At 39.4% G+C, this 17,549-nt stretch overlaps 1 protein-coding gene across 3 annotated transcripts in view; it reads right to left on the reverse strand.

Moving 5' to 3' along the window:
* Positions 1-625: 625 nt before the first annotated feature.
* Positions 626-17,549, reverse strand: part of LOC149319934 (gamma-sarcoglycan-like) — a 33,300-nt gene continuing 16,376 nt past the window's right edge. For all 3 annotated transcript variants that reach the window (XM_089508211.1, XM_089508210.1, XM_089508209.1), the window contains 6 exons: positions 15,062-15,163; positions 11,910-11,997; positions 10,788-10,913; positions 10,373-10,457; positions 4,373-4,496; positions 626-814 (listed from right to left, as the gene is read on the reverse strand). In XM_089508211.1, the coding sequence (XP_089364337.1) occupies positions 641-814; positions 4,373-4,496; positions 10,373-10,457; positions 10,788-10,913; positions 11,910-11,997; positions 15,062-15,163 (699 nt within the window). In that variant the 3' untranslated portion in view covers positions 626-640. The remainder of the gene's footprint in view (positions 815-4,372; positions 4,497-10,372; positions 10,458-10,787; positions 10,914-11,909; positions 11,998-15,061; positions 15,164-17,549) is intronic.

Below are 17,549 nucleotides of genomic sequence, written 5' to 3' on the forward strand. Positions count from 1 at the left end.
AGAGCCTCTCCATTTTAGATTTCTGTATTAACATCTTGTACTATTACCCCTACTTGGGTTACCTCCTGATCTAATCCACTGCTCTTTGAAGAGCTGTCCTGGAAACAGATGGAACTCTTAAAGTAAACAAAGTTTGGCTACCAGTCCTGAAAAACACCAAGCTCAGGACCCAGCAAGTGCAAATGAACACTACCCAGGGTGAGGAGGTTTCCCAGCAGACAATGGAGCACTAATTAGACACCCTGAGGCCTTGCCATTCAACAACAGACCAACATACAGAGGAACATGTAAATCACTTCCTCTCAACCAAGGGCCACACTATATATACCCCACTCACTTCCATGCCAGCATTCTCTGAAGATGCCAGCCACAGATGCTGGCAAAATGTCAGGAATAAACTCTTTCAGAACATGGCCACATAGCTTGAAAACCCCACAAAAAACTACTTAAACATCCCTTTTTGTTGTTGTTGTTTTGGTCAGGGAGAATTATTTTAAATATAAATTTTACACTAAACTTTCCTGCTCAGCCCACAAAATACTGCCGGTGCATAGAATTCTGATTTCCTTGCTTTCAGTAATGTTCATTCCTATAAACCCAGGCAAAAAAGGTAATAGAAAGTGAATTGTTTGGAGTCCTTTTATTGGCAAATATGACTGTATGGTAGGCAATTAGAAACCTCATCAGCCAGGGCTAAGTACAGCCGTCCATCTAGGCAAACACAAACTTCATAGAGTTCTTGATCTGTGTCAGATTCTCCATTTGTTCCCTGAGGCAATTTAGGAAGCCGCAAAGTCTCTGCATCAAGCATAAGCTATGTGGAAGAAAGACACAGATTTAATTGTTTGTGTAGTACAAGAACAATTCAGTTGTCCAGTGTTTGTCAGGTAAATACTTCAAGTTTTGATTATGGGTGAATATATTAGACTGTTATAAATTTTAAAACAGATGGAGATACAGCAGAGTTCTTATAGAATAAAAAGGTAAAGGTAGTCCCTTGACATCAACATTTAATCATAACCGGCAGTAGGGGGCGGTGTTCATCTCCGTTTCTAAGCAGAGGACTGCTTTATTGGTCATGTGGCCAGCATGACTCCACCAAATGCTGTTACCTTCCCACTGAGAAGTGGTACCTATCTATCTACTTGCATTTGCATGCTTTCGAACTGCTAAGTTGGCAGAAGTTGTGACTAGTGATAGGAGCTCACCCCATCATGCAGCGCTTGGGCCTCGAACTACCAACCTTCCAATCTTCCGATTATCAGAACTGGCGTCTTAGCCACTAAGCCATCGCATAGATTGGCAAGTTATAAATGTGAGGTCTCCCTCCCCTTACTTTCCTTCAGGAAGTTACAGTGTCAAATTTGAAAATGATAGTTTGACAGTGACTTTATATTCTTCTCCCCCATTCCCTCACTCAGAAGTAAAATACTACATACATTCTGGGGGAAACTAAACTAAAAACCACTTCACTGTAGAAATTTAATGGCATTTTAATTGGCAGAATAGACTCTTTTCTCATTTGGTGTCTAAATCCCAGGAAAACCTTCTGTCTTAACCGTTTTTGTGAGTGAGGAATTGAGTTCCGAAATGTAAATACCACAGGCTAGTTCTGCTACCCTCATTTATTTTTATGTGTATGTCCCTCTTTTCCTCCAAGGAGGTGACTTTTCATTCCATTTTAACTTCACAACAGGCCTATAAGTAAACTGCAGTGGGTCCTCCACATTCGCTGGGGTTAGGGGTGCAGGAACCTTGTAAAAGTGGGAAAACCACAAATAAAAAGCACACTTTTTTTAAAACCTGAGAGAACACCTTTGGGAATCTCTAGGTCCTCCAGCGCAACTCTATGGTCTACATCTGCCAGATGTTGACCACAGAGAAGCACTGGAGGACCTACAAATGTCTATAGAGAAGTGTTTTCACTAGGAATCTCTAGGTCATCCAGTGTGACATTATGGCCAATTTGTGGCAGAGTTGTGCTGGAAGACCTAGAGATACCTAGATATAACATCAAATCAAATCAATGAATAATCAAGTCTGCAAAAATTGAAGCTGCAAATGTGGGGAGATAAATGTAGATAGAAAAGTAGTGACATTTATTGAATTTAATGCCTATGTAGAGATTTGAATGTGGATTTCTCCAGTCCTAATCTGATGCTGTAACCACTATAGCATCTAGAAAGAGGTTTGGGGGTGGTGGATCTACTCTACTGCCGAGGGAGACAATTGTAAACACAAGCCTTTTGTCCTGCTGGAAAAATCCATTTGGCAAAAGCCATGTGTTTATGACCACTACTTCTGGAGGGAGAACAGAAGTATCATGCAGGAAGATAAGCATAAAGCTACTTCTATCTTGCTGCTCCTTGTCTTTCTTTTGTAATTCGATAATACCATAGATTTGAGTTTACTTCCTCAGATGCATGAGGCTCTATGAAAGCTCATGATACCAGCTTTTTCTTTCAGTTATTCTCAAAGGTGCTACAAATTCCCTTTTCATACTAGTTTTAGACCAAAATTTTGATGGAATGTTTCAAGGTGCCAAGGATAATAAAATTTGCAGATATTTGCAAGTATGCACATCCAGAGTGTTGCTTCTGTACCCAGGAATTTTTTCCTGAGCCCATTGGCAGAAAAGGCAGGTATTGTTCAAACTTTGACCTAGCTCTACACCAAATTGTATGTGTGGATGCAAATCCTCATCAAGGGCCATTAGAAGTGGAATGTGTTTGAACTGACTGAGCTAGCTTCCAATTTGTTTTCAAGCAAAATCCAGTGTTAATTTTGATGGATAAAGCTCTTGGGGACAGGATGTCTGAAAAACTAACACCTGCTGTACAAATGAGATCCTCAGTGGAGGCCCTGTTACATGTTCCCAAACCCAGATAGGTTGGATTGGTGAGTAGATGTTAATCCGTATGGCCTGTGGATTTTAAAAATGGCCTTTAAAATTGATTTTAAAGAAAATTTTATATCTAGTACATTACTTCAGGGGCCTTAATGGATAGAGCAGCAATTACTAAAGACGGATAATTAAAAAATAAATGAAAACTGTGACTGGCTGTGGACTAGAGCCAAATTCTATTTAATTTAAGAATATAGCAACATTATAGACTTAACAAAACACTTGGTTGAGAGAGATGGATTCACAAACTCGGTATTACTATTACCAAACTTGGTTTCACCTTGGGTGGTAACTGGTATCCTGCAAATAAACAAGCAGCCCAGATGTGCAGTGCAAATGAGATGCAAAAGACAAAATCCAAAAACATTTTGTCACCAAGTACTTTATCATCAACAGTATCAAGTTCCTCCATCAGATGTATAGAATGCAAGCTAATTTGATGTAAAATACCCTATGATTGCAGAGGCATGAAATAGATTAAAAGGTAATGGTTTTAGGTGGGAATGCAATACTACCACATGAACACTTTCTAAAATTTAATTTGCCTTTCAACAGCCAAGTGCTAAAGCTTCCATAGGAAACATTTTCTGCATTTTGTCTAGACTCTCGATTTGATCGTCAAGATCCTGAATATACATTTATGTAAAATGGAATAAAAATGCATATTAGCTCCTTGTGACGATTATTTCAGCCAAAATTTAAAACAGAAAAATATTACTTAGGTAGTAAAGGCTTTTGTCTGGATCCTATTGGTGAACTTTGCTAGCAAAGCAGTCGTAACAGAAAACAGTCAAAGGCCTTAGTTCAGCACCATCTTAGTATAGTGGACAATTTTTGCATGCAGAACTATGCTATGCTGAGCTATATTCTTAAATTATTCCCCACTCCCGGCTAACTCTAAAGCCCCAGAGCTACCTTGCATGGCCATTTTGTGTTTCATGGCAAGCAGGCAGGATCAGAGATGGTACGTTTCCCCATCTCCCCATAGCCATATGCACAATGATGACATCGGGGGCACTTCTGTAATCATTATGTGTCTGGATGAGGGAGGACCTTGCCAGACCCTTCTCTGATCCTACCTATTCACTTTGAAGCATGGAATACTTCCGTGAGGGAGCTTCAGGGCTTTGCAACATTTCAGGAAGAGGTTCATGGAGTGCATGAGAATACCAGTCACAGCAGTGTCCTAAAATGCACACCCACACATCCCTACCTGAATTCTGCCCAAATCTACTGGTTCATGCAACCTGTTTTTTCAGTGCCTTGCTTTCTATATGGCCACCCCACCACAACCTTTTTCTTCCTGTTGCCACACATTCTGATCAAGTGCACCAATAGGATTCCAACCTATGTCTGCAGGATCTAAAACTGGCAAGAACACAACCTAAATGGAAGCAAAGGGCAATACCATCACTGTGGGAACAACTGCAAATGGACTTGTTAACAAAGAAATAATTGCAATCTCACCATGCCATCGCTACTATGCAGCTTGATATCCAAATGGGAAAGACCCTCAATCTTTCCAGCTTGTGCTTTTATTTGAATCCCTCGTGGAGCATTCATTCTTAGTGCCCGAGTTGGTGACTCAAGTCTGAAAATAACCAGGAGACAAGAAATTGTAATACCTCAGTAAAGTGGGAATTTTAAAACTATTACTTCAGTGTAGGTGATACTGATTTTATAGGTGTAGGTGATTACTGATTGGTGATAGCCAATTTTCTCAGGCTGGAAGTTCCCAGTGTCATGGGATCTATAACAATATGGCTACTACCAGGGACATAGCCAGGATTTTGGGAAGGAGGGGGCTTGGATGTGGTGGTGCGGTGGGATGCGCACCCTATGGGAGCGAGCATCATTCATTGTATTCCAATGTGCAGCTTCAGCATAATGTTTGGTTGATATTATTTTTAAGATAAATTAACGTATTTTATACATCACTACTACTATGGGAGTTGGTTGCCCATCAAGGCTAAAGGACAACTTGCTGAAAAACCTAAAAACAAAATCAAAAGTAAAGGCAGCTTTTTGATCCACAGTTTTCAACAGATTACCCATTTCACAGAAAGGCAAGCAATTTGTTTCCTTAAATCATTCTAAATTTGTTCCACCAAATATATTTCCCTAAAGAAGCAGATAACTCCCAAGGACAAACAACCACACTGCAAACATCCAAGAACAAGACCAGAATAAGATGACCCCCCCCCCAACATGTATTGAAATTTTTATTAATTACACATATATACAATCTCACTCTCAAACATTTACAGACATGCTACCCATTTATCCATTACAAAAACATATACAGATATCTTTCTTTTCTCTTCAAGTAATGCTCCAGTCTAAAGAATATTAATAAAAACGAGACCCAGGCTATCTTTGTGGCAACTGTCACAAACCTGCAAACTAGCTAGTTAACAGTCTGTGATCTATGGTGGCTTGTATTTGTAGCAGGTGAATCATGTGTTCCAACTCAATAGTCCTAGGATCTCAAAGGGCCATACATCCCTTTTTAGAAGTTAGGCTCAAGAAATATAATTGGCTACAGTATGAAACAAGATACAAGCTCTGAAGAGTATTTATTAGCTGTGAAAGCCCCCCTTTTAGCACATAGCCCCAAACAGAGTGTGCTAACAAAGTAATAGGAGCAGCATCGAGCTGTGTGTGCACATAAAACCAGCCTTTGGGTCAGGGATAGGGAATGTGTGACCTGCCAAATGTTGAAGACACACAGCAACAAAAATATTGGGTGCAGTTGATGGGAACTGTAGTGTAATAACTTCTGAAGGGGTAACACATTCTTGACCTCTGCTTTAAGCTTACACCACCCTGCAAAAACCTTATTATAAGCAAAAGAAATAAAAGAAGTGTACTCCAATATATACAAGATAATACAAAAACCAAATACTAAAGGTAATCAAATATACAAAAGAGTAGTAAAATGCAAGTGAAATGCATAACAGTAGAATGCCAGAAGGCAGGTGGAAACTATCAGCTTTTCAGTGTCCCAGCTATCACTTTTGACCAATGAGCAAATGTTATAGGGATGTGCATTTCTCATAGGGGAACAGCAAGCATGTTAAGCAGTGAACTTGAGGGGGGGGGGGGCTTGAGATATGCATGGCAACCTGTCACCACTGCACAACAGGGGAGTCTTCTAAAGGTTTCAAAACCCTTAGAAGGATCCTTCCATCTCAAGCCCATTGCCTAATGCATTTGCTGTTCCCCTCCAAGAACAATGTGCCCCACATTCTGGGGGCAGGTCTTGCCTGCTGCTGGAAGTGAATGATGCCAGTAAGTTGGTCGCTAAAAATGTACAAGTCACAAGTACAGTAGAGTCTGTGTTATTTATTGCTGAGTTGAATCCAAGTTAACTCACTGATGTGAGTCCAATTTGAGTCTGAGTTAATTGACCAAGTCTACATCACTACAAATTAACTATACCAAATCTACTAAAATGTATCCTAGAAATGATATATGCCTTAAATATCAAGTATCAATTGTAATTCCAAATTTATAAGCCTTAAAATCAAGTAAGGTATAATATCTATACCTATATAATATGAGATATTGGGTGATGGAAGCACCACAAGGTGGCAGACAAGCACTGCAGAGACAATCAATGCCACAAGGTGGCAGACAAGCACTGCAGACCTTTCACTTTGAAAACTAGAAAGTGCATCAATATGTGCACAATCCAGCCAAAAGACATCTCTTCTATACACATCCTTAGGACAGAGATAAACATGTGCTTGTATGTTCATAAAAAAGATCCACTATGTTGGAAGAAGTAAGTTAGAATATTAATTCTATAGTTTGAAAAATATTAGTTTGCTTTTTCTCTTTTCCTGTGTTTGGAGAATATTAACCCCCTAATTCTAGCTGGAATCCAGAAAGGCATGCAAAAGCACAGATTGATTTTTCTTCAAATTGGTGCCCAATCCTGACTTATGGCTGGCTTTTCTTGAGAACCTCTGATGCCTGAAGATACAAAAGGCCATTGCCACAAGGTGAGAATAACAGGTTACTACAGATGTAATTTAGTTCTTTAAGTGTTCCTGTGTGCATTCACAGTTATGAGCACTCACACAAGTGCAGAAGGGATCCATACAGTACCTGGAAATGAAATGCCTTTGGTTAGCCTTGTTATCACTTCATGTATACAATTCAAAAGGGGGTACAAAATATTTTGATGGTGGAACAAAAGTTAAGTAAACAAAAAAACTGGATTATAAACTAGAGTGTAACAGGTACTTCAAATACTTTTGGTGCACAAGGGATCAAGAATGAGATTTTTTATGATTAAGGTGGCTCCACATGCTCAGAACATTTTGAATGTTCACGGTGTTCCGTATGTAGTGTGCTGCATTTGCACTTGGGTTTATGTGGCAGAAACTACTCAAGTATTGTTTGTTTCTAAATATTATTTAGATGTGTGTGTTCTCCATTGAATCTCATGCTGCTATCTCATCATGGAGATGACCCTAGGCCAGGGGTTGGGGAAAATGTAGACTATGACCAAATGCAGCTCACAACTCCCCTTTTTAATTTTACAGTATTTTTTTTTTTTGGCTCCCTGATTTCTTGGTTACTTCCTGTTGAAGAAAGTTCCTCGTATGGGCCTAAACTGGGGTGATGCTGAAAAAAGGGGATGTTGGCAGGCAGTAACTTTTTAATTTTAAAAACTTCCATTGGGGGAGGTACAGCCCTCTAAGGTTCCCTTAAGTATTCTCTTTAAGTATGGCCCTGGTGGTGGAGTATATAATAATAATAGGATTTATTTATATGCCGCCCAATCACTGGGAATCCAGGTGGCTTACAACAGAGGGGATAATAGACGGTTCCCTGCCCTCAGGCTTACAATCTAAAAAGACATGGCACAAAAGGAGAAGGGAATGGTGAGGGGGAGGGGATCTGGTCCAGCAGTTCTTCTCTCCCTCTGAGGCCTGGACCAAGGCAGATGGACTGGAGGGAGGGCTCTTCTTCTTCAGGCTAGCTCCGATGGAGCTGGGCCAGCCTATTTTCTTCCTCACAGGCTGAAGGATGACAGTTATGGAGGGAGGGCGCTCTATCTTCAGGCTAGCCCTGATGGAGCTGGGCCAGCCTATTCTCTCCCTCTCAGGCTGGAAGATGACAGTTATGGAGGGAGGAGCCTCTTCCTTCAGGCTAGCCCTGATGGAGCTGGGCCAGCCTATTCTCTCCCTCACGGGCCGGAAGATGACAGTTAAGGAGGGAGGAGCCTCTTTCTTATATGTCTGCTATCTGCAGATGAACCTAGCTAATAGAGAGAAGCTTGTCATCAGGACAGTAGATAATGAACTTGCCACAACAGTAATGAGCAAAACAATATGAAATCAATGCAAAATACATTGCTGAGAGACTTAATGCCAATGAAATAAAGTATCTTCAAAATATTTGAGGCAATGGTGTGTCTATATTTCTGTTTGGTTGGCAGGAGAAACAAATTTTGGCACGATAACTGCAGGAGTGAAGCCATTGAATTGAAATTAATGTGCAGAAACCACTATACCCATAGGAAAGGAATTTAGCACAATTCTTTATAACTTTATAACTAAGATGAATTTTGAAAAGATCAGGAGAAAATATATAGCAGCAGCCCACGTCTGTCTTTCTGAGGAGCATTTGCACAACAGCCTCCTTCCTCATAAATCAGGCTTTCATGAAACCCAACACTAGGACTAAAAGCCAAGGGCTTTTGGAAACATAAAAGGCCTTTGTGTAAGACTTATGTTCCTATTTCTCAGTCAGAATGACTCACACATGGTCAGCAATGAATATCATAGTGCATATAGTACAAACGAGAAATATCCCAGTGCTGAAGTGCTGTGCAGTTGCTTCTTTCTTGACACTAATAGCCCTGAGAATAGTAGGACCTGGAGCAGCAGTTTCAGAGTTGTTCTGCAGTGTGTGGATAGCAATTTCTGATTTCTTAATCCAGGCAGAAATTGCCTCCCTTCCCCTTTAACTTGGCAGAGTAGCACAATATTTTTATGAACATTTGTTACTTTGCAGTACAACTCTCTTAATAAAGATGATCTTCTGAATTCCATTCAACATGCAATACTAGAATTAACAATAAATGTACATTTGTCAGTGGACCCCCCTCCCTCCCATAACATGAAGTTGTAGAATAATGTGTGTAAAATGTGGAGCTGGAGAACAGGCAAGTGCACAGCATGGCCATATTGTGTCAAATACCACCATAATTATATATTATAGACATTGGAAAGGAACTCAGCAAAGTCTTGCCATATTTTTATGATTAAGACTTGGTTTGCCATCATGTGTAGTTATTGAAAGGAATAAATCTTAGAACAACTGTAAAATATGACTCAGTCTATATGTAAATAAATTACTGTATAATTCATATATACACTTTTTTAAAACAAAAAGAACAGATTCTGAAGGCTTAACTACCATAGTAATAGCTAACTGTTGATGATCTAGAACATGACTGGTTTTTTTCTTTTAGCAATTCCTCATTACCTGGTAATATCTTAACACTGAGTCTTCAGCTTTTTACTTGAGTGATTTTATTATATAATATAGTTTAATGAGTGCCAGAACTTAGCCAAGAGTTGGTATATCACAAATCCTATACAGTTGGCCCTTCCTTTACATGGGGGATCCGTTCCGGACCCCACTGCGTAAGGGAAATTCTGCATAAGGTCAAGCCCCATTAGAAACAATGGGGCTCATTCCTGCAGCATTTGCCCAGCGCACCATAGACCACATGCCACAGGCACACGCCCCATTGTTTCTTCTGGGGCGCAAGAGAAGCCTTTCTGGTGCGGCTCCCAGCGTTTGCTGGAAGCCGCGTATTGAGCACCCACATATGACACGGGTGCACTGTAATACGTTCCTTACTAGACCTTACTAGATCTTACCTACTAATATTAAAAGTTTGCCATGTGATGGATATGTATTTTATATGATTTGCCATCATGAAATGCTTTATGTTCACTTGTGACTCGATCATGCAAAATATAATCCATGACAAAAGATACAAAGATTATTTTGTAACTACCCCCCCCCCCCCCCCCAATATCATTCCCCTTTTGTATTGTGTATTTTAAGATTGTAAGCCTGCAGGCAGGAAATGTCTTATTATTAGTCTTTCCAAGCCATCCAGGAAGCCTTTTGAGAGTGAGAGTGGTGCAGTGCTTTGGGTGTTGGACTAAGGCTCTGAGAAACCTAAGCCACAGAAGCTTATTGGGTAGCCTTGGAAAAGTCACACTCTATCAGTGTCAGAGGAAGGTAATGGCAAATCCCTTCTGAACAAATGTTGCCAAGAAAAGCCTACGATAGATTCGCCTTAAGGTCTCCATAAACTGGAAATAGCTTGAAGGCACACAACAACAGAGGGATGAACATATTTTAAGAAAGCACATAAATAAATAAATAAATAAATAAATAAATAAATAAATAAATACAGTGACACATGCTTACCTAAGCTCTTTAGCATTGGTCAGACCCTTAACACCTTTAATAAGTGGTGTTTCTATAGAGCGTTCACAAAGAGCTCCTTCTGGCCCTGGAATACAGTATAGCATAACGAAAAGCCACTGAGTTAGGTAGGCATCAGACTGATAACTGGAAAACTCATCTTCCCAATGATCCCAGAAAACAAAATGGCCCCACCAAAGATCAGTATGGGTAAAAGCTGGAATAATGAATGAACAACACTTTCCCCTAAAATACTAGCTCAGCAATAAATAAAATGCAATAGAAAGTTCTTACGGTAAACCTGTACTAATTAATATATTCATTAATCAGTAATAATTATCTGTTTTTTTACAATAAAGATCTTATTTCCAACTGGAAGCTTTTAACATAAAGAATATTTTTGGATTTGATTGCCAACCTGTGATTCGAAGTTTATCTGTACCCACTGTAACTTCATCTTCGTTCACTGTAAAAAGAGGTTTTCTGTCCGGTTTCACTGAGTTGATCTGAAAGTGCTGACCATCAAAATGTATCAAGTCAGGACCTATAGATGACATAAGTGCATCTTAAAATAACACCATAATATATTTATTTGCAGAGTAAAACAGTGTTACTCAAAGCATTGGTCCATGGACTCATGTGGGTTCACAAACAGGCAGATTGGAGTTTCCCAAAAAGAAAGAAACAACTGTAGTCAATGGGCACAAGTACCAATTCCTGGAAAATTCAAGGGGATGGAGGAAATGTCAGTAACCTACATCAAATAGGAAGCAGTTATAAGGCTACAATCTTCAACCCACCTACTAGGAATAAGTCCCATCAAAAGGACTTACTGCTAAGCAGATGTATGTAGGACTACACTGTAATTTAACATCTGATTATGGACTATTTTTGACTTTTACAAGAATGAAAAATATCCTTTTCAAAATCAAGGGATGGAACTAGGAATGATTCAGTATGCAAAAAATGTGCAATGTCCTGTGAAAATGGGCATGGAAGGGAAGTAAGGGAAGCAAACATTCCCCTAGTTTCTTACTAGAATAGCAAATTTCATATACCTAACTATAAGAGTATATCCTTATAGTGCCATATTTTGCATGCTCGCACAGAAGTAAACTCCACTGTGTTTGCTAAGGTGAGTGTTGTTTGTTGTGTGCCTTTTTTCCAACATGGGTAAGTATGCATAAATTTGCATGCTTAATTGCTAATTAATACAGATTTAATTATATCAAGGTAATTTATAATGTTGCTTAATATATAAAAATTACTGTTGGACATGAACACCCTCACGAGAACTGAAGTGTTGAAAACAAGTTTGTAAATGAGGTTATAAAGATAAAAGCAAATAAAACATTTAAAAAATAATAATTTTCCAACATGGACATTAAAAATGTCTTGCATTCTTTAGTTAATCTGGCAATTTGGAGGCTATTTCTGCAACATCTTGAATATATACAAGACTTTAACCCAGAATATATATACCTCCTCACAGATTCAAAACTTTTAAATTGCAAATTAAAGAAACATAGATTAAACCTACCCACACGCAATCTGCCTGTGACATTCCCATCAGTATTACGTGCATTTAAAATCACATTATGAGTAGACTGCAAATGCAGTGATTCATCCTAAAATTTAAGAAAAAGAGATGCATATTTAGTATGTTCCATGTGTCTTTTTTGTTATGTACCTTCAAGTAAATTCTGATTTATGATAACTCTTATTCTAGGATTTTCCCTGCAAGACTTATTTAGAGATTTGCCATTGCTGAGAGAGTCTGCTAAGTCCAAGGGGGAATAACAACAACAACAACAACAACAAATTTGTATTTATATCCTGCCCCTTCCCATAAGATCAAGTCACAGTCTTGCCCACCGACACTAGGGAGATTATCATACTGGCAAAAAAGACAGCAGCATGCTCCCATCAATATCATACAATAACGCGAAGATTATCACATGACATCGTGATTATCCCATGATTATCCCATGAATAAAGAGGAATTCTAGTGCTGGTTTTTATTCATGAAAAATCCCTGTAATAAAAAGCAGCGCTGGAATTCCTCTTTATTCATGGGTTAATTGTGACATCATGTGTTAACCTTTGCATTAGCGTGCAATATTGACGGGAGCATACCACTATGCTCCCGTCTTTTTTACTGGTGTGATAACCTCCTAATTGAGATTCCATGACTGAGCAGAGATTTAAACCCTGATCTCCTGGAGTCACAGTCCAACATAGACCACAACAGACTACAACATCCTTGGCTCCTACCATGATTTTACTCCATATCTAGTCCTTACCGGAAAGATTCACTGGGGCAGAGGCTGCTCAACATGAGTACCTCCTCCCTGCCTTGTCCTTATGCATTGGTCCAAAGCACAGAAATTATTGGGCTTTGAAGCAAGAGAAAGGGGACATGGCAGCAAAGGCCTCTGTGTAGTGCCTTTTTGATCAGGAACACCCCCATCCTAATTCTCAGTTGAGTTCACACTGTCTTCTGTAGTTTGAGCTATTGTTTCCTCCAATATACAGCCCTCCATTATACAGTGGACCCTTGTTATACGCTGGGGTTTGGTTCCAAGATCTCCCGTGTATAACAAAATCCGTGTATGCTCATGTCCCATTACATATAATGACATAGCAAAATGGTGTCCCTTATAAAAAATGGAAAATCAAGGTAAATTTATACTTTTTTGGAACATTTTCAAACCGTGTATGCTTAAATCCGTGTATAAAAAATCCGTGTATAAGAAGGGCCGACTGTACATTATTTTAGGTCCAAAACATACTGCAGACATAATCCAGTTTGAGACTACTTTGACTGCCCTGGCTCAGTGCTAAGGAATCCTGAGAACAGTAGTTTATTGTGGCCCCAGAGCTCTCTGATAGACAAGGCTCAATGTTTCAGAAAACTACAGTCCCCAGAATTCCCTAGCATTGAGCCAGGGTAGTTAAAGTGGTCTCAAACTGGATTCTTTCTGAAGTGTGTTTTGAACCATTATTATGCATTCTTTAAATACATTCTTTTAATTTTTTGATCTGAATCACCCCTACCTTAATTATTCATAGAATCATAGAATCATAGAGTTGGAAGAGATTGCAAAGGCCATCCAGTCCAACCCCCTGCCATGCAGGAAATCTAAATCTAAATCAAAGTATCCCCGACAGATGGCCATCTGCCCTCTGCTTAAAGACCTCTGAGTAAGGAGACTCCACAACAATCCGAGGTCCTAGTCTCTAGAGCAGCAGAAAACAAGCTTGCTCCCTCCTCAATATGACATCCCTTCAAGTATTTAAACAGGGCTATCATATCACCTCTTAACCTTCTCTCCTCCAGGCTAAACATCCCCAGCTTCCTAAGTCATTCGCTTGAGCTCTTATTTCCTTCAGTACCAGTGATACAGGGTTGCGAAAGATGTGACCCTCAGTCCTAGACAGCATAACTAATGGTGAAGGATGGTGGGAGCTACAATTCAACTTCTGGAAGGAAAGATGTTCCCTATTCTTATGGTAATGCATATTTCAAGGTTCCTAGTAAAGTCACTTTTGGTTTGGGTCTGTGTTGTCTTGTGAATGGTTATATAGCGACAGAAGCCCAGTACAGACGGGCAGGAAGGGGTGGCCAGACACCACCCCTTTCTGCCCCAGATCAGAATGACCCGGCACCAATCCAGCCTCTGAAGAGCACAAAAAGGAGCTGGTTTTTCCAGTTGTTTTTTTGTGCCTCTGCGGAGGCGCCATAGCCGATGCTGGGCGCCTTGATCATGCCCCTTTGGCATGGCACCGTTTGGGTGCCGCACCAAAGGGATGTCATTGAGTGCATCGCCTGAGTGGGCGTGTGCAAAGCTGGCACCCGGGCAGCTGCCCTCACCCCGCCGACAGACTGGCGTTTTTTGCTCATCTGTACTGGGCCAGAAATACACATCAGATCCTGATTTACTAACATTCGCTATGGTATTCCACAATACAACAGTTATTCTGAAGCTTTCATCTCTAAGATCTCACCACTTAGTCTTATCAAAGAATCTAGTCAAACCATGATGAAACAAAAGGACACTTTCTCCTTATTACTTATTACTTATGATTTTATCACATATTTATCATTTATGTTAAAATTTTAAGGACATAAAAAGTTCAGTGCTATTATTGAAAGTAAGTGCAAACAAAAATAATAATCTTATTAATAGCTGAAAATTGTAATAATACTGTTGAGCACACATTGTACTCCTAAAGTAACTACAGAACAAGTAAATATAAATAAATAAAAAAGAGAACCATGGTAGTATTACTAGCAATATGTGTTACTGGTGACTCAAAACCATAACATATCATGATTCCAAGTTACAAAAGCAATCCAATCCACCTAAGTCTAAATGGAATTATTAGTACTTATTAGAGTAAACCCACTGATTCGATAGATTTTGTGTAAGCATTAATTTACCGAGTTCAAATTGATTTAAAGAGTCTAATCTAATTGGGACTAACAGCTGGGGTTAGGCCTGATACTTTTTCTTCATCCCAGCAGTGCTGCATAGAACCTCTGCCAAAATGCTGAGTGTAAGCTATACAGACTTTTACTGTATATGTTAATTTGCAAATATTTCTTTTTCAGTTTACCCAGTGATTATCTGATTTAAGAGTCCCTTAAAAGTGTGGGAAAAGTGTGAGTAGTATCATAGCCTTCCTTACCTTTCTAGAGTGAACTTCTTTGACATATAAAGGACATAAAAATTCTGACTCCCCTTCTAGACGGACTCCTTTGCTGTGAACATGTAAGTATCCCATTCCAATCTGTAAAGATAAAAAACATAAGCTTCTTACTCAAGTGATTTGCAGAGTATGATGCTCATCTTTCCAAAATGCTGGATAGATAGGTATCTATTACAACTGACCAAATGCTGAATAATTTCCTAAAAAAGGAGCATCTTTGATGAAAATTGGAGATGAAAGAATGGTTGAGAATATATATTAATTTAGCAAGCCAGCATCAAAAGTAGAGATGGAAAGAAAGATTGGATTCTACTATCTTGGTGAAAATATTTGTGCACCTCCCAAGACTGAACACTGAAAGTCGTGAGAAGGAAAAGGGCTGTGTTGCTTACACAACAATGATAGAATGGAGTGGTAATAGTGGAGTAGTTGAGACCATTATACAAATAGTACTCCTATCATACCATTAGGGGTACTCCTAACATTATCCTAGGAGATAATTTCATCACTGGGAATATTCTAGACAAGAATTAAAACAACTGCCAAAATAAAAGAGGGCAGGATTAATCTTCAGTCATTAGGATGGGATATTTTAGTCCCCTTGAGCCACATTTTTTTTATGAATAGTCCATAGTAACTGTCTTCATCTGTACAACACCTCTACCAAAAGAAGTATTATTGTACATGTTCTAAAAAAAAGGAACCTCTTTAACTATCTGGCTAAAGAGAGAGGTGTTATATGGGAAAGCCTTTCCTAGTAAAATCTTGTACTCAGTATCTATTTCTGTTCAGCATTCAGCTGCACGCATCATTTCACTTGCTCGCCGTTATGATCATGTCTCCCCTCTGTTGTCCTCCCTTCACTGGCTCCCTTTTCCTTTCCACATCAAGTACAAACTTTTGCTACTCACCTTTAAAGCCCTGCATGGGCTGGCCCCTCTTTATTTAACCGATCTTCTCTCTCTCTACATCCCTACTCGCACTCTCCGCTCTGGTAGCCAAAGTCTCCTCTCTCAACCCAAAATTTTCTCTGACCCGTCCCAGATCCGCCCCTTCTCTCTTGCTGCCCCTCATTCCTGGAACCTTCTTCCTCTGCATGCACGGCTCATCACTTCCCTAACCAGCTTTAAGGCTGAGCTGAAAACCATATTGTTTAGGGAAGCGTTCTCAGGGAATTTGTGATTGTCATCTGGCTGTCTGATAATATTTGATGTGATGTGATGTGTTTTATATTTGATGTTTTTAATTTGTTTTTTCTTTTCTATATGGTAATTTTATCTATTCCTCTTTTTAATTGTTATTATCTTAGAGTGTACGCCTTGGGCAGGCTTTTATATACTCTTTAATTTTACCGACTTTGTACAGCGCTTTGTATAATTACAGCGCTTTAGAAATAAAGTTTAATAATAATAATAATAATGATTAAAATATTGAAATACTGAATACTCTCAGGCTTTCTCTCCCAGTATATCATCATACTGTTGGCAAACAATGCATTATGGAGAGGACATTGCATTGATAGCAAGGATCACCTTTTGATCATTTGCTCTACTTTCCCATGATGTCTTTCTTAAATGGGTGATTGTCTGAGATATTAATACCCTTTCTTAAACAAACTGCTATACAGTATCTTTGTCTGAATCATACAATTCTAGACTTGGAAGAGACCACAAAGGTCCTGTCATGCAGGAATACACTCCCAACAGATGGCCATCCAGCCTCTGTTTAAAAACATCTGAAGGAGACTACTACTTTCTGAGGCAGCAGAAAACAAGCTTGCTCCTTCTTCTATATGACATCCTTTCAATTACTTAAACAGGGCTATCATGTCACCTCTTAACCTCTCTCTTCTCCAGGCTAAACATACCCAGTTCCCCAAGCCAAACCTCATAAAGCATGGTTTCCAGACTGTTTACCATTTTGGGCACACTCCAGCACATCAACATCCTTCTCGATTTGTGGTGCTCAGGACTGGATACAATATTCTCAGTGAGGTCTGGCAAAAGCAGAACAGGCTGGTACTATTATTTCCCTTGAGCTAGAGTCTAGACACTATACTCCTAGAATTGTATCAGCTTTCTTAGCTGCCATATCACATTTCTGACTCATGTTCAGCCTTTGGAAAGCCTCCTTTTGTTTTGGAAGAACTTCCTGATCTTCAAATCCTTTTAAAAGGCCTGTGCTCTTGGTATAGGCTCTGAGAGCTTTGAAATCATGCTTATGGAGACCTTTTGCTGAAATCATTGCCTAAGCTTTGTTTTTGTTTTTTTCTTGCTGAAATTACTACTTATCATGACCTAGGACTTGCTCCTTTTAAGATGAAATCTCTCTTTCAGAGACCCCAGAATCCTGTCTCGCTGCTCCCCGCCATTCTTGGAATGGCCATTCAAGGGAGCTATCACAGCATAACATGAGCCCTAGGGGAGAGTGATGGTGGTTGTGATTGCTGTAGAAGTTGAAAAGGAAT

This window comes from Sceloporus occidentalis, unplaced genomic scaffold (assembly GCF_023333645.1).
Source record: "Sceloporus occidentalis isolate IW3139 unplaced genomic scaffold, rSceOcc1.0.p SCAF_2, whole genome shotgun sequence".
In the NCBI taxonomy this organism is placed as follows: Eukaryota; Metazoa; Chordata; class Lepidosauria; order Squamata; family Phrynosomatidae; genus Sceloporus; species Sceloporus occidentalis.